The sequence below is a fragment of the Perissodus microlepis genome, chromosome 9, assembly GCF_051167445.1.
Source record: "Perissodus microlepis isolate ML-2025 ecotype Zambia chromosome 9, ASM5116744v1, whole genome shotgun sequence".
Taxonomy (NCBI): Eukaryota; Metazoa; Chordata; class Actinopteri; order Cichliformes; family Cichlidae; genus Perissodus; species Perissodus microlepis.
Genome location: NC_140469.1, coordinates 374,027 through 396,820, shown reverse-complemented (window position 1 = coordinate 396,820; position 22,794 = coordinate 374,027). Strand labels below are relative to the sequence as shown.

Below are 22,794 nucleotides of genomic sequence, written 5' to 3'. Positions count from 1 at the left end.
ACTGTCAGGACATTGAATGCCTTCCTCTCTTTACCCACTCTGCACTCCAGAAGGCTGGACTGTAAAACACATCCTCAGGTACAAGCACCATGCCTTGCACCCAACCTTTGAAAGAAACTAGCTCTATATCATTCATGTAGTTTCCACAGTAGTCTTTTCTTTACACTACTTCCAAGCACTTTGCAACAATTTTATTCTCTAATACATGCCTTTCTCATTTTGTATATATCCCTAAATTTTATATATTTATCCTATTTGCTATTCAGATTTTAATCTGACAGAGTTTGTGTGGAGCACCCACAACTTTGTTGTACATGTACGATGGCAACAAAGGGCTATTCTATTCCAGTCTAAGACACCACACTGTTCAAACTTAGTGTCCCTCACAATCACGGACTGACAATCACATTTTTCCACTTTTGTTAATCACTAGAACTATGCCACTAGATGCACTGATTTCTTTAAATTAATAAGAAAACTGTGGTGTAGTGTGAGTACTAGCACTTCTTCCAGTGTTTCAGTCATTTCTAGCTCAGGGAGTAAATAGTAAATGGACTGCATGAGCAAAATCAAGTGTTTTGTCTTATCCAGCCAAGCACATTTGTCTATGCTTTTCTAGATTAGTGCTTTCTATCCATCCAGCTGCATCAGAGAGCAACTTGAAGCCATAGGATATTTGGCACGTAGACTAGAGCAGCCGGGGAACAAACCATGAACGAAACCTTCCGGTTAATAGAAAGAAGTAGATTAATAGTGCTTTATTTACAGATTGAAATTCACTTTCTGCACATTTAAATGCTGTGTCCATTACATTTCATGCCATTCTATACAATGTAATGGGATCTGTCAGTGCACAGATAGTTTCCCAGTTTAAACCCACAGTTTAGCTGCAGGCCTTCTGTGTGGTTTATATGTTCCCTGTCAGTTTTATTTCTATTGTAGACCCAAGTGCTGGCTAAATCAAAACCCCTCACATTTCTACCGGCTAAAGCTGTGTGCAAAGACTAAAAAGTGCCTGTTACTGATGCCTGTGGTTGTGTCAAGCTCTCCCAAACAGATGGTCAGGACAGCAGTGGTCCTTAGGCTAATCAGAAAATGGGGAAATACCAGAGGAGAGAAGAGCGAGATATTAAAGGAACAGATTGAGTAAGCTGGCAGAGTGGGAAACATATCGAGAAAGTGTCCTATAATCTAGAAACTTCACAGGGTTCAATCTGGTTTATTAGAGCTTGCTTTCAAGTGTCTCCAAATTGATTTTGGTCTTCTCCCACCTAGGACTGAAGATGGTTTCTGAAGTGAGCAGACATAAAATAGAGGAGTGAGACAGAGGAAGTGAATGCAGAGCTGCAGAAGAGTTTTATTAGACATGCTACAGAGGTAATGCGGAACACATAAGAGACACCGTGAGAGGGGAAACTCAAAAAACAGAAAACCAAGTTGAACCTCCGTTGTTAGAAAACAATTTATCTTTTAATTGCACCAGCTTGAGTCCAAATCCTTACATTCTGAACTACAATAAAAAAACAAAAACATAGCTTTGACGATAAAAAAAAAAAAAAGTATATACACCAGGATTAGTTCAGAACAAATGCCTATGAAATCAGGTTTGTGATTTAAAAATAAAAGAATTCAGTGAACACTTTGAATCGTGGACATTTTCCCCATATACACAACAATTAAAATGCTCTTTTTTGTTTATATGATTTAACACTAAAGGCACAGAAACTTTGGTCCAACTGAGTAGCCCTCTCAAGTATAGTGTCACATGACAATGCAATCACAGTGGACTCATCTTTTTACTGCTTCCACAGCATGCAACACTTATGTGAGATCCTATCATCATGCATGCTTTAAAGAACACTGTCACCAACTATTAAACCTCACTGCTATAGAAAAGAAAAGCAAGGAAGGCTTCAAAATCACATAACAAAATACTTTACTACATTGTCATAGTTTCTTATGCATGGATTGTGCTAGAACAATCTTCCACTGAACATCCCTTTGGAATAAAGGCGTTCCAGTTAAACTGCCTGTCATAGGCTACCAAAAACATTTTACCTCAGGAATATTCAGCTCTCCTGCTGCTAAACTAAAAAGGAAAATGTCATCTAAAATTGGAGAAGAAACACGGCTATGCCTAGTCAGAGGCACAGCTTCTAGACTGTTCTGTCTAGATGAATAGAAAACATCTTGCATTCTCATCAACTCATTAATACTAATGTGCCTCGGTAGGAGTTTGAGCAAATTAACATATCCAACTGTAGGAAAAGATAGTTGAGTAAGGCACACGAGTACTGTATCTTTTCATTTAAAAATGATTCACCGATTTACATCCAACTAACGTACAGGGGGACAACCAACCATTTCAAGGTTCTGCTTGACAAAAAAAAAAAATATGGAGAGACACTTCAGAAAGAGCTGGGGAGATCCAATGTTGTTCTTTTTACAGAAAATAAAAGGATATCAAGGAATGATACAATCAAGATAACTGATTCAATCTATGTGGTCCCCCTGGTGTTCAGACAGTCTAGGAGCTTTAAATAGTTCAACCATCACAGTCATACTGTCAGGAGCCTGTGGGTCACATTCTTAAATGGTGGACTTGGAGAACGAGACTCTCAGGTGCTGGTTGCCTCCCATGTTATAGTTGTGAAGGTCGATCAGTGCCTGGATGGCTTCCTCCACTGTTGACATCTGGATCAGAGCCATCTTGCGATCTCTTGAAAACACGAAGCGGAGACAAATACCACAGATTAACTAGATGGATGGAAGTGGCAGGATGGAGCTTTACGGGAATCTTTAACAAATGTTAGCCTGGACTTGTCCAGTAGGTAGGACAGCTGTACATACTGGAAAAATTTGAATGCTTTCACAGTGCCTCCAGTGTTGGAGAAGAGCAGCCGCAGGTCATCTTCTGTCACATCTTGTCTGCCAAAGTGAAAGACACAGACTCTAATCATACATGATTTTAGCATCAGCTCTTTTCTCCAAGTCTAATCATTTAGCAGTTTTAATATAAACTGTTAACAATGGGATCTGTTCATTAGCCACCACACCAAGAACACAGTTAATCTCTTGCATTAACAGCTGTGCTAGTTAGTAGGAGTATTTCAGAAATCCTTCGGTGGCATGTCCTCTGTGTGATGCCAACTGACCATATCAGTACTTACGGGATATTGGAAAGGTGAAGAGTGGCAGAGGGTGGAAAGATGTTCTGGAAGTTCTTGGAACCTGGTTTCTTGAAACGATGAAGTGGGGAGTTGGCAAAATCCTTGGTTAGACCTTGATCATCCAGGCCGTCCCGAGGCAATGCCACCGTCTGGTGCTTGGACAGTGTCACCCGGATGATCTTCCCGTACATCTTTTGGCCATTCAGGTGGCTCATAGCTTTAGTGGGGGTAAAAGAAATATCAGTAGGATGAATGCTATGTATCAACAGATCCCAAAGTTTTTACATTCCTATGCCATTTTAACACAGTGAAATCTTTCAACACATCCACTCAGATGTAATGTAAGATGGCGGTGCGCATGGACGCAGCAGCTCGTCTAGGGACAGGCGAGAGTGGAAGTTTTGTTTGTTTTGCAAATCCAACATTCTGGCTGTAAAACTTGCAGCCAAGAGACCTTACTAAAACTCAGGGCAAAGTACGTTGTTTGAACTACAATGCTTGCTTGCAACAAGAGCAGGGGATATGGCCAAAAATATTCATCACGATATATATTTGAAAATTTGCGATAACAATATAACTGACGATATAATTGATGCGAGACAAAATACAAAAAAAAACTCCACAACTTTACTAGCGCAAAGAAAACCCATCCATTTATTTTCACTTAAACAAGCAGCTGTTTTTTATGTGCATTAAAGCTATATAAAAATGTAACAGTGCAAATGGAAATTCCTTGCTGAAAGTTTAACCAAAGGGCATTTCCAGTAGAAATGGGCTGACACATCCTCAGCATAACCATGTATAATATCCACTAAAGTTAAAAAGAGGTGATTTGCAACATTAAACTGCAGTGTGCCAAATAAAAAAGTCAAATACGTATTTTTCGGACCATAAGGTGCACGGGATTATAAGACACATTAAGAGAAACAACGCAGTCAGATAAATCAAACTTTATTAAACTCATTCTTCTTGCTTCCTCCACTTCTGTACCATTGATTCATTGATTCATTAATGCTGTATTCTATCACAGCTTCTCTATTCCCATGTTGTTGCACTATATTAATGACTAACCTCGTATTGTGGATGGATTATCTCAGTTGTTCTCCTGACTGAAGTTTGGTCCGTTTACACCATCCTGCCATGCGATTGCATTTGTCTCTAACCATCGGGAACCCTCACGTTAACTTTTATCGAGTGTAAAAGTGTTAGCGTTCATCCTCCAGCTTCACTGTGTTTATGTTATGCTAACATAGCTGTGTCGCTAGCGATCACGTAGCACAACATTATACACCAGCTAGCCCAACTTCAGTAACCCTACAAACGTCACTGCTGTTTAGTTTTCTGTCTTCATTTATGTTGGGAGTGATAGCAGAGCTGTACATTTTAATTTGTAATCTGTAGTTTTCTCTGGTCCCCTCCCCAATCAGACCAGGAGTGACATGTTTAGCCGCATGTTCTCCTCAAATTGCTGGCTGTCTGAGTGGTGTCCCAGAAACGATGTGGGCTTCATAGATAATTGGCAAACCTTCTGGAGGAAACCTGGTCTTGTTAGGAGAGACGGCATCCATCCCACTTTGGATGGAGCAGCTCTCATTTCTAGAAATATGGACAAATTTATTAAACCCCCCAAAATATGACTATCCAGAGTTGGGACCAGGAAGCAGAGTTGCAGTCTTACACGCCTCTCTGCAGCTTCTCTCCTCCTGCTACCCCCCCAAAAACCCATCTCCATAGAGACTGTGTCAGCTTCCAAAAAGACAAAAAACAAACTAAAAACCAGCAACAAACAACTTAAACATAAACAATCAAAAAGAAAGAACAGTACAGTATCCACATCTGAACCAAAGAGTAAAACAGTGAAATGTGGATTATTAAATATTAGGTCTCTCTCCTCCAAGTCTCTGTTAGTACATGACTTAATAATTGATCAACAAATTGATTTACTCTGCCTTACAGAAACCTGGTTGCAGCAGGATGATTATGTTAGTTTAAATGAATCAACACCCCCGAGTCATTCTAACTACCAGAAACCTCAAAGCACAGGCCGAGGGGGCGGTGTGGCAGCAATTTTTCACACCAGCCTATTAATTAATGAAAGACCAAGACAGACTTTTAATTCATTTGAAAGCCTGATGCTTAACATTGTCCACCCCAGCTGTGAAACTCAGAAACCAGTCTTACTTGTTATCATCTATCGTCCACCTGGGCCTTACACAGAGTTTCTGTCTGATTTCTCAGACTTTATATCTAATTTAGTTCTGAGCTCAAATAAAATAATTATTGTGGGTGATTTTAACATCCATGTAGATGCTAAAAATGACAGCCTCAACATGGCATTTAGTCTGTTATTAGACTCAATTGGCTTCTCTCAAAATGTAAAAGAACCCACCCACCACTTTAATCACACTCTAGATCTTGTTTTAACATATGGCATAGAAACTGAACATTTAACAGTGTTTCCTGAAAACCCTCTCCTGTCTGATCATTTCCTGATAACATTTACATTTACAATAATTGATTACACAGCAGTGGAGAGTAGATTTTATCAAAGTAGATGTCTTTCTGAAAGCGCTGTAACTAAGTTTAAGAATATAATCCACCCACTGTTATCATCTTCAATGCCCTGTACCAACACAGAGCAGAGCAGCTATCTGAACGCTACCCCAACAGAGGTCGATTATCTTGTTAATAATTTCACCTCCTCACTACGTACGACTCTGGATACTGTAGCTCCAGTGAAAACTAAGGTCTCTAATCAGAAGTACCTGACTCCGTGGTATAATTCTCAAACACGTACCCTAAAGCAGATGACTCGTAATCTGGAGAGGAAATGGCGTGTCACAAATTTAGAGGATCATCATTTAGCCTGGAGAAATAGTTTGCTGCTTTATAAGAAAGCCCTCCACAAAGCCAGAACATCTTACTATTCATCACTGATTGAAGAAAATAAGAACAACCCCAGGTTTCTCTTCAGCACTGTAGCCAGGCTGACAAACAGTCAGAGCTCTGTTGAGCCAACCATCCCTTTAACGTTAACTAGTAATGACTTCATGAACTTCTTCACAAATAAAATTTTTATCATTAGAGAAAAAATTACCAGTAATCATCCCACAGATGTAATATTATCAACAGCTACTCTTAGTACCATTGATGTTAAGTTAGACTCTTTTTCTCCAATTGATCTTTCTGAGTTAACTTCAATAATTACTTCCTCCAAACCATCAACGTGTCTTTTAGACCCCATTCCTACAAAACTGCTCAAAGAAGTCCTGCCATTGATTAATTCTTCGATCTTAAATATGATCAACCTATCTCTAATAATCGGCTATGTACCACAGGCCTTCAAGCTGGCTGTAGTTAAACCTTTACTCAAAAAGCCATCTCTAGACCCAGCAGTCTTAGCTAATTATAGGCCAATCTCCAACCTTCCTTTCATATCAAACATCCTTGAAAGAGTAGTTGTCAAACAGCTAACAGATTATCTGCAGAGGAATGGTTTATTTGAAGAGTTTCAGTCAGGTTTCAGAGCTCATCACAGCACAGAAACAGCTTTAGTGAAGGTTACAAATGATCTTCTTATGGCCTCTGACAGTGGACTCATCTCTGTGCTTGTCCTGCTAGACCTCAGTGCAGCGTTCGATACTGTCGACCATAATATCCTATTAGAGCGATTAGAACATGCTGTAGGTATTACAGGTACTGTGCTGCAGTGGTTTGTATCATATCTATCTAATAGACTCCAATTTGTGCATGTAAATGGAGAGTCCTCTTCACACACTGAGGTTAATTATGGAGTTCCACAGGGTTCAGTGCTAGGACCAATTCTGTTTACATTATACATGCTTCCCTTAGGCAGCATCATTAGAAGACATAGCATACATTTTCACTGCTATGCAGATGACACCCAGCTCTATCTGTCCATGAAGCCAGATAACATACACCAATTAGTTAAACTGCAGGAATGTCTTAAAGACATAAAGACCTGGATGGCCGCTAACTTTCTGCTTCTTAATTCAGATAAAACTGAGGTTATTGTACTCGGCCCTGAAAATCTTAGAAATATGGTATCTAACCAGATTCATACTCTGGATGGCATTACCTTGGCCTCCAGTAACGCTGTGAGGAACCTTGGAGTCATTTTTGACCAGGACATGTCCTTCAAAGCACATATTACACAAATATGTAAGACTGCTTTCTTCCATTTGCGCAACATCTCTAAAATTAGAAATATCCTGTCTCAGAGTAACGCTGAAAAACTAGTTCATGCATTTATTACTTCCAGGCTGGACTACTGTAATTCATTATTATTAGGATGTCCAAAAAACTCACTGAAAAGCCTTCAGCTAATCCAAAATGCTGCAGCAAGAGTACTGACAGGGACTAGAAGGAGAGAGCATATTTCTCCTGTTTTGGCTTCCCTTCATTGGCTTCCTGTTAAATCCAGAATTGAATTCAAAATCCTGCTCCTCACATACAAAGTCTTAAATAATCAGGCCCCATCTTATCTTAATGACCTTGTAGTACCATATCACCCTATTAGAGCACTTCGCTCTCGCTCTGCAGGCCTACTTGTTGTTCCTAGAGTATTTAAAAGTAGAATGGGAGGAAGAGCCTTCAGTTTTCAGGCCCCTCTTCTGTGGAACCAGCTTCCAGTTTGGATTCGGGAGACAGAAACTATCTCTACTTTTAAGATTAGGCTTAAAACTTTCCTTTTTGCTAAAGCATATAGTTAGGGCTGGACCAGGTGACCCTGAATCCTCCCTTAGTTATGCTGCAATAGACGTAGGCTGCCGGGGGATTCCCATGATGCATTGAGTTTTTCCTTTCCAGTCACCTTTCTCACTCACTATGTATTAATAGACCTCTCTGCATTGAATCATATCTGTTATTAACCTCTGTCTCTCTTCCGCAGCATGTCTTTTATCCTGTCTTCCTTCTCTCACCCCAACCGGTCGCAGCAGATGGCCGCCCCTCCCTGAGCCTGGTTCTGCCGGAGGTTTCTTCCTGTTAAAAGGGAGTTTTTCCTTCCCACTGTCGCCAAAGTGCTTGCTCATAGGGGGTCATATGATTGTTGGGTTTTTCTCTGTATCTATGAAGCGCCTTGAGGCGACTTTTGTTGTGATTTGGCGCTATATAAATAAAATTGAATTGAATTGAAATTTAATTTTTTCAGAAATCTCTCAGTCAGAACATGCTATATCATGTTTAGGTGGAAGCTAGCGAGCTAACTTCCTGCTAACTTCTAACTCTGTTAAATTTAATAAATTCTGTTTTCATGGATGCCTGGATGTTAAACTTAATTGTTACACCTGGTAAAGCAGCAAAGCTGATCATTTTATTAAAGATGAAAGAATTTAGACAGTTTTTAACTCTCAGTGTGCCGCAGTGTTCGTTTGACGTTTACGTTTCGTTTACGAGCACCTTAGTCCAACAAATACGGTAATAACGACGGCCCGCTTACATGTTCTACAAAAAAAAGTGCTTTGGTGGGTATCTGACGGACAAACACCAAACCAGTTCCACATCACTGAAGTTGCACCATTTTTACAAACCAATTCTGGTTCATCTGTTTCACTCAACGATCCGCTTTCCCACTTCTCATTCTCCGTTGCCACCATGTGCATATGAAAACAAATGCACTGCGCATGCGTGTTTTAACCATATTCTATCGCGATGTGTGTCCACATCTCCTCAGACCTGACATGGTCTGCCCACATTCAGGTCCAGACCAAAAAGGCTAGGCAGTGCCTGTATCACCTACGACAACTGAGGAAGTTCAGGGTCTCTCCAAAGATCCTCAGGATTTTCTATACAGGCGCTGTGGAGAGCATCCTCACACAGAACATCACATCGTGGTTTGGGAACAGCTGTGTTAAGGACCAAAAAGCTCTCCAGAGAGTGATCCGTACAGCAGAACGCTGCTGCAGGATTGCTCTCCCCCCGCTTCAGGACACCTACACCAGGAGATGCCGGACTAGAGCAGATACTGAAGGACCCGTCCCATCCTGGCAACAAGCTGTTCCAACTTCTGCAATCTGGTAGAAGGTTCCGCATCATCCGGGCAAGGACAGAGAGACTCAAGAGGAGCTTCTATCCCCAAGCCATCCGGGCCCTGAACACACACACACCTGCCCTCTCACATCATCTATAATTGACTGAGACAGGACTCTCTTCCAGACACTCTAAACCCAGGCACAATGTACATTTCAAATTCCTTTAATTTTAAATATGTTTATATTGTGTATTCTGTAAAATAGTCAGATTGTCTATTCTTATTAATGTACAGAATTCCCCTGCTTGTTGCTACTACTGCACATTCACCTAATGTATATACTATAACATATATACTATAATATATATACTATACTATATATATATATATATATATATATATATATAATGTAATATAATATAAGAGACGCACCTAGCTCCGGTAAGAGTCGAGGTGGAGGTCTGTGCATCTATATTAATTTATATTAAAATTCATGTGTTAATGGCAGCTGAGTGCAGTGTTGTGTGACTAATGTGGCAGAGTTTCTCATTGTGAAATGCCAGCCATTTACCATTGTTATCACAGCTGCTGTTTACATAACGCCCAGCGCTAATACCGAGGCCACTGCTAATGAGTCACTTGGAGGGGTACACGACGCCATCAATGAGCTACAGACGAAACATCCAGAAAAAACCCCATATGCTGTCTAAATGACTACCATCCCATTGCATTGACGCCAATTGTGATGAAGTGTTTTGAACAGTTTATCAAGCTACACATCGGGGTGGCTGTAGCTCAGGCGGTAGAGCAGGTCATCTACCGATCGGAAGGTTGGTGGTTCAAGTCCTTGCTTCCCCTAGTCTGCATGCCAAATATCCATGGGTGAATGCACAAGTTATATAAAGCGCTTTGAGTGCTCAGAAGAGTAGAAAGGCGCTATATAAGAACCAGTCCATTTACATCATAGCTAGCCTTCCTGCAACATTCGCTCTAGTTTGCTTATCATTCCAACTGCTCCACAAAGTATGCAATATTACAGTCCGTTATCATCCATCTGGACCGCAAAGACACCTATGCATTGATTTTAGCTCAGCATTTAACATCATTACTTCACAGAAACTAACTGGGAAACTCCTCTTACTTGTCCTGAACACAAACTGTGGATCCTGGACTTTCTGACTTACAGACCTGAGTCTGTCCGTGTTGGGAAAAACCATCTCCAACCCCCACTGTGTTCTCAACCTACTGTTGTTTGCACTGATAACACACGACTGTGTATCCAGATATGAGGGGAACCTAACTATTATGTTTGCAGATGACACCACAGTGGTAGGACTGATTTCCGGAAACGATGAATAAGTGTGCAGGAGAGAAGTTGAACACCTTGTGGGCTGGTGTAGAGAGAACAATCTGGTGCTAAACGTAGCCAAAACGAAAGAGATGATCATCGAGATATGTACATTACATATCTCAATCAACAGTCATGGTAGTGTTTTAGTTTAAGGTTTTAATTATCACAGTTGTTATTGTTATTGTTATTATTTTTATCAATATTTTGTATTTCATTTTGTATTTTAGTTTATTCAAGTGACTATTTTATAGCAACATGTCTGGCATGTATGATGTACGAGTGTCTGAATGTGGGGGATGAGCGAGAGAGATAAATATGAAGCCATAATACCAGCTCGGACGTCGCCCGGACAAGGACCGCAGGGTCAGGTGTTGAGGAACCAGGGCACCATGATTGGAAGTGGGCTACTGGAACGGCATCGGTGGGCAAGAGAAAAAAAAAAATAGGGCACTGGAATGCTACTACGTAAGTAACCCCAGCGGAAGGGGTTATAGGAACAGGATGGCGGAACTATGGAATCGTCGATACCCAGCATCCACATTGATGGCAAATCAACTAGTACCTCAGTGTTCCAATATTTGGAAGAAGGGACTGCTCTCATGGCTAGAGGATTGACAAGGTACAACACGTATGCTATGGCAAGGGGGAGCCAGGATGACAGGTCAGGGGGAGTCATCATCACCCCCAACTGAGATTGGGTACCAAACCCCAAGTGCAATGGAAGAAGGATCATTGAGTGTAAGAAGAACTGACCTAATAGGATCATGGCCAAGCTTGAAACCTGGATCCAGTTCCCAAGACTAAGTGAAGTACCCTCAGAAGATCTACTAGATGATGTGAATGCAGCACTACAGACAATACCTACCGCCACCATAACCGAGACTAACTAGCTGATCTACACCACGGCAGCAGTGATCAGTGAGATGCTTAGCTACAAGTTGAACAGCCACAAGGAGCGGTACCCTCCATGGAGACGGAGACTAGAGGTAAAGATCAAGGTAGCACAGCGGGAGGTTAGCCAACTATCGGTTTGGCAGAAAGGTGCAATAAAAAAGGTGCCTAAGGAGTACAGCAAGCTGTCCATATCTGAGGCCTTGGAAGCTGCCAACAGAACCATCCAAGGTGTACTCCCAGTGACAGGGGAACAATATGAGAACAGCACCACCAAGGCTGGAGACGGAACAATACTGGAAGAGCATATGGGAGAAGGACGCAACCCATAATGCCAATGCTCAGCGGCTAGTGGATCTGAGGGCAGACCACAGCAGCCTCCCTGAACAGCGGCAGACATCCAAGAAATGGCCTCCAGTATGAACAGTTGGACAGCACCAGGCTCTGACATGGCTCAAGTCTACTGGCGGAAAAGGTGACTGTGCTGCAGCAAGGCTTCTGACAAAAACATCTAAGTACTCCCATGTGACACCGTTGCTTATACAGATGCACTGGCTCCCTGTTGAATTCAGAGTCCATTTTAAGATACTGGTTCTGACATTTATAGCTCTTCAAGGACAAGCACCAGCCTACATCATTGAACTTTTACAGCCCTATGTCCCTAGTAGGTCCCGGAGGTCTTGTGATCAGGGCCTACTTGTTATTCAGCATACAAGGCTGAAAACCAAGGGTGATAGAGCTTTTGCCACTGTGGCCGCCAGACTGTGGAACTCTCTTCCTCGGAACTTAAGATCTGCAGACTCAGTGGTCACTTTTAAAAAACAACTAAAAACACATCTTTTTAGAATTGCATTTTGTTAACTTTTGTCTGTTTTTGTTTTATACCTTGTGAAGCACTTTGTGATCTTTTATCTAGAAATGTGTTATATAAATAAAATTTTACTTACTCCCTGAGTGTCTGGCAGTACAAGTGAACGAGCAGCTAGTTGATTAGAGACACATGGAATGGCTAATCGAAGGCCAGACAGTCCTGATCCCCACGGACCCCCAGAAGGGACCGGTTCCTTCCAACTAACAACCAATAATCTGCCTGAGTACCACATGTAAGCCTGTGTCAGGCATCATAGCGGCTAAGATGAACAGGTACATGGGTCAGTACAAGGCACAGAAAGGATTTGGCAAGAATACCAGAGGCGCAAAATACCAGCTACTGGTAGACAGAGCAGCTGCCAGAGACTGCAAGACCAGGCTGACCAACCTGTGCACTGCCTGGATTCATTACAAGAAGGCATATGACTCAATGCCCCACACCTGGATCCTGGAATGCCTAGAACTGTACAAGATCAACAGGACCCTAAGAGCCTTCATCAGGAACTCAATGGGGATGTGGCGGACACACTAGAGGCCAACTTCAAGCTCATAGCACAAGTCACCATTAAGTGCAGGATCTACCAAGGAGGTGTGCCTTGGTAGATCACACAATGTTCTGCATAGGCCTGAACCCCTAAGTGAGATCATTGACAAGACTGGCTACAGATACCAACTGTGGAATAGAGCAATCGTAAGCCACGTCATGTACATGGATGACATCAAGCTTTACACAGAGTAAACAAAGTGATTCACTGATCCACACCACCAGGACATACAGCACTGACATCGGAATGTCGTTCTGACTGGAAGAGTGTAGTCCAGGGGTCGGCAACCTTCCCGATGATGAGTGCCATCTAAAATTTCCTCAGAAGTCAATGTGTCATATAATTGCATTAGCAATAAATTTAATAACTTTCTATATTAACAGTTACACACGATATAGAACAACTTTATAGAAATATATTTGTTCACAGATGTGGATGTGTTTATCCATAACAAGAACTCCATAACAGCAAATGAACTGTACAACAGAAAATACAAATGCTATTTATGGTCTCCTCACAACAACTGGGCCAATATGGCATGTTTGTTAATACAGAGATAAACATGTTAATCTGATCTCTGGTCTCCCACTCAGAGACACAGGTCTCCCATCTCTAATCGGCTACGTACCACAGGCCTTCAAGCTGGCTGTAGTTAAACCTTTACTCAAAAAGCATCTCTAGACCCAGCAGTCTTAGCTAATTATAGGCCAATCTCCAACCTTCCTTTCATATCAAAAATCCTTGAAAGAGTAGTTGTCAAACAGCTAACAGATCATCTGCAGAGGAATGGTTTATTTGAAGAGTTTCAGTCAGGTTTCAGAGCTCATCACAGCACAGAAACAGCTTTAGTGAAGGTTACAAATGATCTTCTTATGGCCTCTGACAGTGGACTCATCTCTGTGCTTGTCCTGCTAGACCTCAGTGCAGCATTCGATACTGTCGACCATAATATCCTATTAGAGCGATTAGAACATGCTGTAGGTATTACAGGTACTGCACTGCAGTGGTTTGTATCATATCTATCTAATAGACTCCAATTGGTACATGTAAATGGAGAGTCCTCTTCACACACTGAGGTTAATTATGGAGTTCCACAGGGTTCAGTGCTAGGACCAATTCTGTTTACATTAGCATAAATTTTCACTGCTATGCAGATGACACCCAGCTCTTTCTATCCATGAAGCCAGGTAACACACACCAATTAGGTAAACTGCAGGAATGTCTTAAAGACATAAAGACCTGGATGGCCGCTAACTTTCTGCTTCTTAATTCAGATAAAACTGAGGTTATTGTACTCGGCCCTGAAAATCTTAGAAATATGGTATCTAACCAGATTCTTACTCTGGATGGCATTACCTTGGCCACCAGTAAAGCTGTGAGGAACCTTGGAGTCATTTTTGAACAGGACATGTCCTTCAACGCACATATTACACAAATATGTAAGACTGCTTTCTTCCATTTGTGCAACATCTCTAAAATTAGAAATATCCTGTTTCAGAGTGACGCTGAAAAACTAGTTCATGCATTTATTACTTCGAGGCTGGACGACTGTAATTCATTATTATCAGGAAGTCCTAAAACCTCCCTGAAAAGCCTTCAGCTAATCCAAAATGCTGCAGCAAGAGTCCTGACAGGGACTAGAAAGAGAGAGCAGATTTCTCCTGTTTTGGCTTCCCTTCATTGGCTTCCTGTTAAATCCAGAATTCAAAATCCTCCTTCTCACATACAAGGTCTTAAATAATCAGGCCCCATCTTATCTTAATGACCTTGTAGTACCATATCACCCTATTAGAGCACTTCGCTCTCACACTGCAGGCCTACTTGTTGTTCCTAGAGTATTTAAAAGTAGAATGGGAGGCAGAGCCTTCAGTTTTCAGGCCCCCCTTCTGTGGAACCAGCTTCCAGTTTGGATTCGGGAGACAGACACTATCTCTAGATATCTCGATTAGGCTTAAAACTTTCCTTTTTGCTAAAGCATATAGTTAGGGCTGGACCAGGTGACCCTGAATCCTCCCTTAGTTATGCTGCAATAGACGTAGGCTGCCGGGGATTCCCATGATGCATTGAGTTTTTCCTTTCCAGTCACCTTTCTCACTCACTATGTGTTAATAGACCTCTCGGCATTGAATCATATCTGTTATTAACCTCTGTCTCTCTTCCACAGCATGTCTTTCATCCTGTTTTCCTTCTCTCACCCCAACCGGTCGCAGCAGATGGCCGCCCCTCCCTGAGCCTGGTTGTGCTGGAGCTTTCTTCCTGTTAAAAGGGAGTTTTTCCTTCCCACTGTCGCCAAAGTGCTGCTCATAGGGGGTCATATGATTTTTGGGTTTTTCTCTGTACCTATGAAGCGCCTTCAGGCGACTTTTGTTGTGATATGGCGCTATATAAATAAAATTGAATTGAATTGAAAATGCAAGCTCCATGATAACGCACAGCTATGGATTCCAGCTGCATTCGTAGTTCTGCAAAGACCCCCATAGAGTTGAGCTTTTCAGTTCAATCAGCTGCATTTCGATGTCCTCTGTGTCCAGGCAGTTAAGGCAAGACAAACCCAGCTGCTCATTAAAGCTTTCTGGTTTGATCAGAAAAGAAAACATTGGTCCATACACCTGTGAATTCTGTCTCGAGTCTACGGATGCATCCGTATATTTCCATGGTGCCGATGCAGCGCTGAGCGGACAGCTCCTGAAGAATTTGAAGTGTTGGAATGTGGAAATTTCAACATCGCTTGAAAAAACTGCCAGCTAGCAACGTCCCTCTCACCAGTTGGCTAAATTATTTTTAGCCAATTACAAGTTGAATCTGGTAGTTGGGGTTGTTAGCTAAGATACCGTCATTAAGAAGCAGCACAACTAATGTGTCTATGCGAGCTAATTTGCGATGTGCACCGCTGGCCCGGCCATTTATTTTTTAATGCACCTGCTCAGATGAACTCACTGCGTGTCGTGCCCAGGGCTGGACTGGGACAAAAAAATCAGCCCGGTCATTTTGACTAGAGACCGGCCCACCAGGTATTATAGGAAAAGCCATAAAGCCTTTGAATGAAAACAAACGCTGTTGTGACAGTGATGTACAGTCTTGTTGGTATATGTATGATTTCCATACATTTTACATCTGATAAAAACTTTGGTTGTAAGATTCAGATAATTATTTAATAAAAGCGAGACATTTTAAGTGAGAATAAGAAAGAATAAAAGTATTTCTTTGTGCCCCCTTTCCCTGTTAATGCCCTACCTGGCCCCCTGGCAAAACTTTGCTAGACCCGCCCCTGCACAGTTACCAGCTGTCAGCTACTTAGAAAAGGATCCTGGTGTTATTTGTCTCTCAGAATCAGTTCATAACTTCCCTTCAACTCATCCATGTCACCTAAAAGGTAAACCTGTTTCTCCATCACCTGTTCAGCTCTGATGATTCAGTAAGGACATCTCCTGGTTTCATCTTCATGTTTCCCTCTCACCACATATCCAAACCGACATCATGACCAGCAGCTTTACAGCTGTGGCTCCAGCAAACATCAGCTGATACTAGAAAGTAATATTAAATAAATTCTAACAACAGCTGATCAAGCTCAAACGTGCTGCTGTTGTTTAGCGCGACATCCGCTGGTTTCCTCTTTCTGGCGCAAAGTGGGCGATAAACAAACACGAGAGAAAAGCCGATCAGCTGATCATTGATCAGTTTCATGATTGAAGTAGCAACAGGAGAGAGAGGGGAGAGAATGAGAGAATGAGAGAAGAAGAGGCAGTTGTGCAGCGTAAATACACAGAATAACTCCAGCTTTGTGTCTTTTTCTATTCTAGCTGAAGTACGGGACAAACTGTGTTCCTTTTCAGCTCAATACAAAACGTAATATTTTCTCTGAATATGGGACGACTCCGGTTTTTACGGGACGGTTGGCAACTCTACTAACTAACCTTATGAATAAACAGCACAGAGGCACTAATCATAGCAGCACAGGAACAAGCTCAGAGCACAAGATCCATAGAGGCTGGGGTCTATCACGCCAGGCAAGACCCCAGGTAAAGGGTGTGTAAAGATGCCCCTGAGACAATCCAGCACAGAAGTGCAGGGTGTAAGATGCTAGCAGGCAGGGCATACATTGAACGCCATAACCAAGTGGCCAGCATAGTATACAGGAACATCTGTGCCATGTATGGCCTGGAAGTCCCAAGGTCAAAATGGGAGACGCCCCCAAGGATGGTGGAGAATGGCCGAGCTAAGATCCTGTGGGACTTCCAGATACAGACAGACAAAATGGTGGTGGCTAACCAAGCTGGAAAACTACCAAGTGCTCAGAGAAGAGCTCGAGAAGATGTGGAGGGTGAAGGTAGCAGTGGCCCCAGTGGTAATCGAAGCACTTGTTGCAGTGACTTCCAAGCTAGGCGAGTGGCTCCAGTAGATCCCAGGAACAACATCGGAGATCTCTGTCCAGAAGAGCGCAGTCCTAGGAACAGGTAAGATACTGCACAGGACCCTCAAGCTCCCAGGCCTCTGGTAGAGGACGACAGCTTGGAGGATAAAGACCGCCTAAAGGGGCGAGAGGGGAATGCATTCGATCTCGAACAAAGTACTAAAAGGATTTTGTTATGTTAAATAGATGGATACTTTATTGAGCCCATAAGGGAATTTTTTGTGTTACAACAGCATGATAAAGTAAAAATAGTAGAGTCTACAATACACAACAATAAACAACACAGTTAAAATAAGAGTGTCACAGGTGTCCAATAAGGGCCTTATATTATGAGATATAATTCCTGCACTATACAACAGTGACAAAAAACAATGAAAAGTAAAAATGGTTTAAAAAGTAAAGTAAAAGTTGGTTAAAAACAGTAAACGTAAGACTGGCGTTGTGTAAGAGAGAAGTGTAAGTTGCATTTAATAAATAATATGTAGACTATAAATCTGCCTTAGAAGTGTGGAGTGGAGAAGGTGCGATGGGTTATCCATGGTGGAGCACAGTCCCGTCCCTCAATGACTCAAATGCCTCCAAGTTCTGATTTATGATGCTTCCAGCTTTGCGGATTGCTTTATTGATCCTACTGCCATCTCCGGCACTGACGTATCACTGCAGACCCCACCCACCCTGGCAATGGACTGTTTAAAATGCTTCCATCTGGTAAGCAGTATAGAAACATACAAACACGCACCACCAGACAGAGAGAGCTTTTTCCCCAGATCTGTGAAATACATCTAAATTCTATTTGTGACTTCCTGCACACATGCACATACAGATAGTGTCCATTCAACTGTTTTATAGTGCACCTCAAATCAACTCCATGCCATTTATTTGCTAAACTGACAATGACATAATGACGGAATTGCCCACACCTGGCCATGGAATCGACTTTGAGTCAATTAGCTAATTACTTTTGGCACGTGTTAAGGAGCAAAAACTCTTAAACCCTTCACCCAATTTGAATGTGGATACCCTCAAATGGAAGCTGAGAGTCTACACATTGTCCATATCGGTTATATAACTATAATTGGAATATGTTTCTGTAAACACGTATTTTTTAAAAACAAACACACACAAAAAAATCACCAAAACAAACAAACAAACAAACAAAAAAACTTGTGTCTGATGTGTGCCGAGGTACCAAAACAAAACTTCGTTATGTGTGAACAACAGACTTCTCCACATAGTTTCTCACCACTCCTGCCCAACCTTAAAGACGTGGTCGGCAATCCAGGAGACAGGAGAAGTGGTGATACCCACCCTGAGCAGCTTCTCACTTGAGTCGTTTTTCCTTGGAAAGACAAGTAATACGATTCTCACAATGCTACCAGTTCCACGCATGTGAAAGCGAGCATGTTGCAACAGGCAGATAACAGCATCATCCACCCCCACAAGAGGCTGGTAAGTGAACCGAAGAGTGTTGAGAGCATGTTTCACCTGGAAGCTAAGTCGGGCAAGAACCAGTCTCTCCAGCACCTTGATGACATGTTAACGTCAAGGTAACTGGTCTGAAGTCATTCAGACCTGATGCGACCAGGGTCTGTAGCTTTGCTTTGGTGTAGTCCCTACACTTACGCTCTTAGCTGGACACCAATCACTAGGGATGGGTACCGGTATCCGGTGCCATTATGGCACCGGTTCTGACATAACCGGTAGTAACCAGACCGAAAAGCAGCGCACATTTCGGTGCTTTATTTCGGTGCTTTTTTTTCTTGAGATGTCATACACTTTGGATTCTAGCCAATCATTTTACCTTTCCAAGGATAGTAGGCGGTACCTATGTAAGTCTGGCTGTACACAGCAAAAGATGCAAACTCAGCAGCCTGCAACAAGTGCTATAAGGTGATAGCTGCAGAAAAGGCTAACATTGTTATCCTTTTACAAAAAAAAACAAAACAAAACAGTTAAACGTGAGAGGTTTTAGGACAAAGTTTGTGTTTTCCATTGTTTAAGCACCGGTTCCAACCGAAGGAGGTATGTTGCATCAACAGAAAAGGCTAACTTGGTTATCATTTTGCAGAAAAAAAGAGACTGCTAAAAATAAAAACATAAGAAGTTTTTGGACAAAGTTTGTGTTCTCCATTCTTTAAGCACCGGTTCGAGCACCGTTTAAGCACCGGCACCGTTTCAAAAGTACCAGTTTGGCACCGGTATCGGATAAAACCTAAATGATACCCATCCCTACCATCACAGTCCGGTATGAAGAGCGAATTTTAGATGACAGTGGGAGCGGGGTTGGTTCCGAACACCCAATCTTTGCATGGAGGAGGGGATGTGTAGTGGTGGATTGTTTGATGGCTGAGGAGGTATTAAGATTGGTGCTGAGTGTGGAGGGGCAGCAGGGGGCCCAGTACTGACCCTGTTAAGATAGAGAGTCAGTTCATTGTTCATGCTGTGTCCAGGCTACTGCCAATTTATCTGATTGAGGGCATCAGCTGCATCTCTCTCCACACCTCTTTGGTGTTATTCAGATGGAGTTTGGTCTGTATGCATCTACACCTTATTAGCACCACATTCAACTCATTCAGTAGGGCTTTCTTGTCAATGTTGATCCAGGGCTTATTGTTGGAAAAACAGCATACAGTCCTGGCTGGGATTCAATTCAATTCAATTTTATTTATACAGCGCCAAATCCCAACAAAAGTCGCCTCAAGGCGCTTTAGGTATCTTCACAGAAATGTATGTAGTCAGTGATGCAGTTGATGTCAACCCCATGTGGATCACAGAGCATGTCCCCGGCTGTAGTCCTGCAGGGGCTCTGTCTTCCTTACCTTGCCTTCTCACAGATTTGTTGGCAACAGGAAGCCTTAGAAATGGAAGAACTGCGCGTGTTCATCGCCATAGCAACACAGCTGAGCGTCCCATGACGTAATTAGTATGTGACGCGAACGCTACAAAGTGGACATCGAGGCGACGATATGCCTGCTGCTCGGTCTGTGGACCATGGCGTTGTTTTTTCTAGCCATTTCCCTTGTTGCCAGGTTTTAAAAACGGCGGTTTTGATTTTCATGAATGAGACACTCTTGTGATGCCACTGACTAGCCAACTGGTGGCATGCAGTCTGTTGACGTCACATTTTGGGATCATTTGGAACCATGGCCAAGTAGGTGCTAAAAAAAGGACCTGTTACCTGGTACTATGACCTAATGGCAAACCCTGACAACTGTGACGAGGCAACCTGAATAGGTACTAATTGAAAAGGGGCTTAAGTGTCCTGCATGATGACACACAGAAGGACTCTTTATTTTTTATTTTATTTTGTTTTTGCACAAATGGATAACAGTTTGCTGGTAAATTGCAAACTGCATCCAGGACAAATAACCATGTTACACTGCTAACTTCATCTCTTTTAAAGTACCTGCAGAAAACATGCAGACACAGAGCTAGCCAATGAAAAAGCTGAGTGCATGCTGACCCAGAACCATGTGTAACAAAGGCAGCGATGAACAGTCAGGCTTGAGCACTGTAGCCTCTATTTCTACCTATACGTGTGTTTCTACAGTGAAATCACTGGTTGTCATCTTTGCTTTGTGTTCTTATGTAAAAACTAAAAGACAGTGTGTATGTGTCCTCACGATATGCATTTGTGCTGGTGTGTGGGACTGTATTCTAATGTTTATATTGTTAGCTGCCAATTATACAAGCCTGCGTTTCAGCTCATTTTACTGAGTAAAAAAGTAACAGAACAAGTTGTGTACAGAATTACTTTCTCTGGCAAGTAATGACTGTGCTGCATTATATTTAAGAAAAGTGTAATGAGCAACACAGGACCAAAATATTTATTACACAGCATACTACGGGACTTGCACTACAGACAAGTCAGACATCCATATAACAGAGATATCCACTTACCTAGCTGGGCCTGATTGGACTCAGACATCTGTATGAGAGCACTGTCCTTCTTGTTGTAAAGAATTTTCACCCTCTGGACATCACCATACACTCCTGTGACAGACCCAGAAGCCAGCAATAGGAGAAGAGGTTGGGACGAAAAAAAGCAGGCAGTTAGAAAAATCTCAGGGTTTCACAGGAGACAAGGATATTTAAAAACAAGGTACAGCAGAGACGACAGCATAGAAACACAGGTTTATTTTAGACTGTAGAGTGTGAGGTGTATGAAAGTGTGTGAAAAAACAGATAAAGGATAAAGAAGAAGCACCCTCTAAGCAGAAACGTTATCAAGCTATGTGAGATGGCTAAAAATAAAAACAGCATGCAAAAACCAATGGCTTAGACATGCATTAACGTCTTACTAAGTAGTAAATTTTAGGGCAAAGTAATGACATGACATAACCCAAACCAATTAACAGGCGGTCAATGAAGATTCAAAATGACCAAATCTACAATCAGCAAACAAATATAGAGAAGCTTGTAATGCTAACAATAACAATATTAATAATAACTATGATAATAATAATAACAATAATAATAATAACAACAATAATAATAATAATAGTAACAACAACAACAAAAAGTCAGAATGAAAGTAGAATAGAAAGAGTAGATACAAGAAAGAAAAGTAGAGCTAAAGAAAGAAGAGAGAGAGAGCTAACGATAACATACCGAAGAGGGTAAACAGACTTTGGGGCGTAACCATCTTTAGAGGGAGAGAAGAGCAACAAGCAGCGTGAGACAGGTAGAGAGGTAGAAGAGTCGGAGCGGAGCGGAGGTAGAGATGGACAGATCGATCCAGAACGGAGGTAGGTAGGAGGAATGGTGGTTTTTGTTTTTCCCCGGAGAGTGATGGAGGTGGTGGGTCATGGAGGAGGGGAGCAAGCGGTGGATGAGGGGTCATGGAGGGGAAGAAGGGTTGGTTAATATGGGAGGAAGAAAGGGTGATTGAAGGTTATAAATTTATAAAATCCCCACCAGCACACGGAGTGAAGGTGGAGCAGGGTGGAGGGAGAGAGAGAGAGAGAGAGCGAGAGAGAGAGCGAGCGAGAGAGAGAGAGAGCGAGAGCGAGAGAGAGAGAGAGAAATCAGGGAGGCAAATGCAAATTTGGGTAAGGAAATTTAAAAAATGAGGAATGGGGGAGGGACAAAAAAATAAAATACAGGTCAGTACACTGGAATAATGCAAGTAGTTTGGTCAGAGATAATGGCTTGGATCAATGTTGTCTTTGGAGAAAATAGAGCAAAGTTTAAAAAAAACCAAAACTGGCTTTCATCCTAGACAAGCATGGGATAAAGGTACATTCATCTCAAATCATAATAAATCATTAATATTCAAACTCATTCACAACAATGGGACAAATAGAACATGCAGCAGCTGTGAGAAAACTGAATGTCTTTCAGCAATGGTGTGACACGAGTTCACAAGGAGATTAGATAGCATGCAGTATAAAAGGCAACAAAATCTTGCATGCAAGAGTTGATGTGAAGGCCACTTCAGTATAGCATGGCATTCACACAAATCCACAAAGCTAAAAGAAAGCATGAGCACAGTATCTTAACATCAGGGCTTTAAGTGGTGTAGATACTGTCCAAAGGCAGAATAACACAACCGTTCACAGAGA

General features: G+C 42.0%; 1 protein-coding gene across 3 annotated transcripts in view; it reads right to left on the bottom strand.

The window, feature by feature from the left end:
* Nucleotides 1-1,333: 1,333 nt before the first annotated feature.
* LOC146379842 (polypyrimidine tract-binding protein 2-like) overlaps nucleotides 1,334-22,794 on the bottom strand; it is a 34,306-nt gene continuing 12,845 nt past the window's right edge. For all 3 annotated transcript variants that reach the window (XM_084938711.1, XM_084938712.1, XM_084938713.1), the window contains exons 10-14: nucleotides 21,842-21,875; nucleotides 21,131-21,223; nucleotides 3,171-3,387; nucleotides 2,851-2,928; nucleotides 1,334-2,719 (exon numbers count right to left, since the gene is read on the bottom strand). In XM_084938711.1, the coding sequence (XP_084794837.1) occupies nucleotides 2,590-2,719; nucleotides 2,851-2,928; nucleotides 3,171-3,387; nucleotides 21,131-21,223; nucleotides 21,842-21,875 (552 nt within the window). In that variant the 3' untranslated portion in view covers nucleotides 1,334-2,589. The remainder of the gene's footprint in view (nucleotides 2,720-2,850; nucleotides 2,929-3,170; nucleotides 3,388-21,130; nucleotides 21,224-21,841; nucleotides 21,876-22,794) is intronic.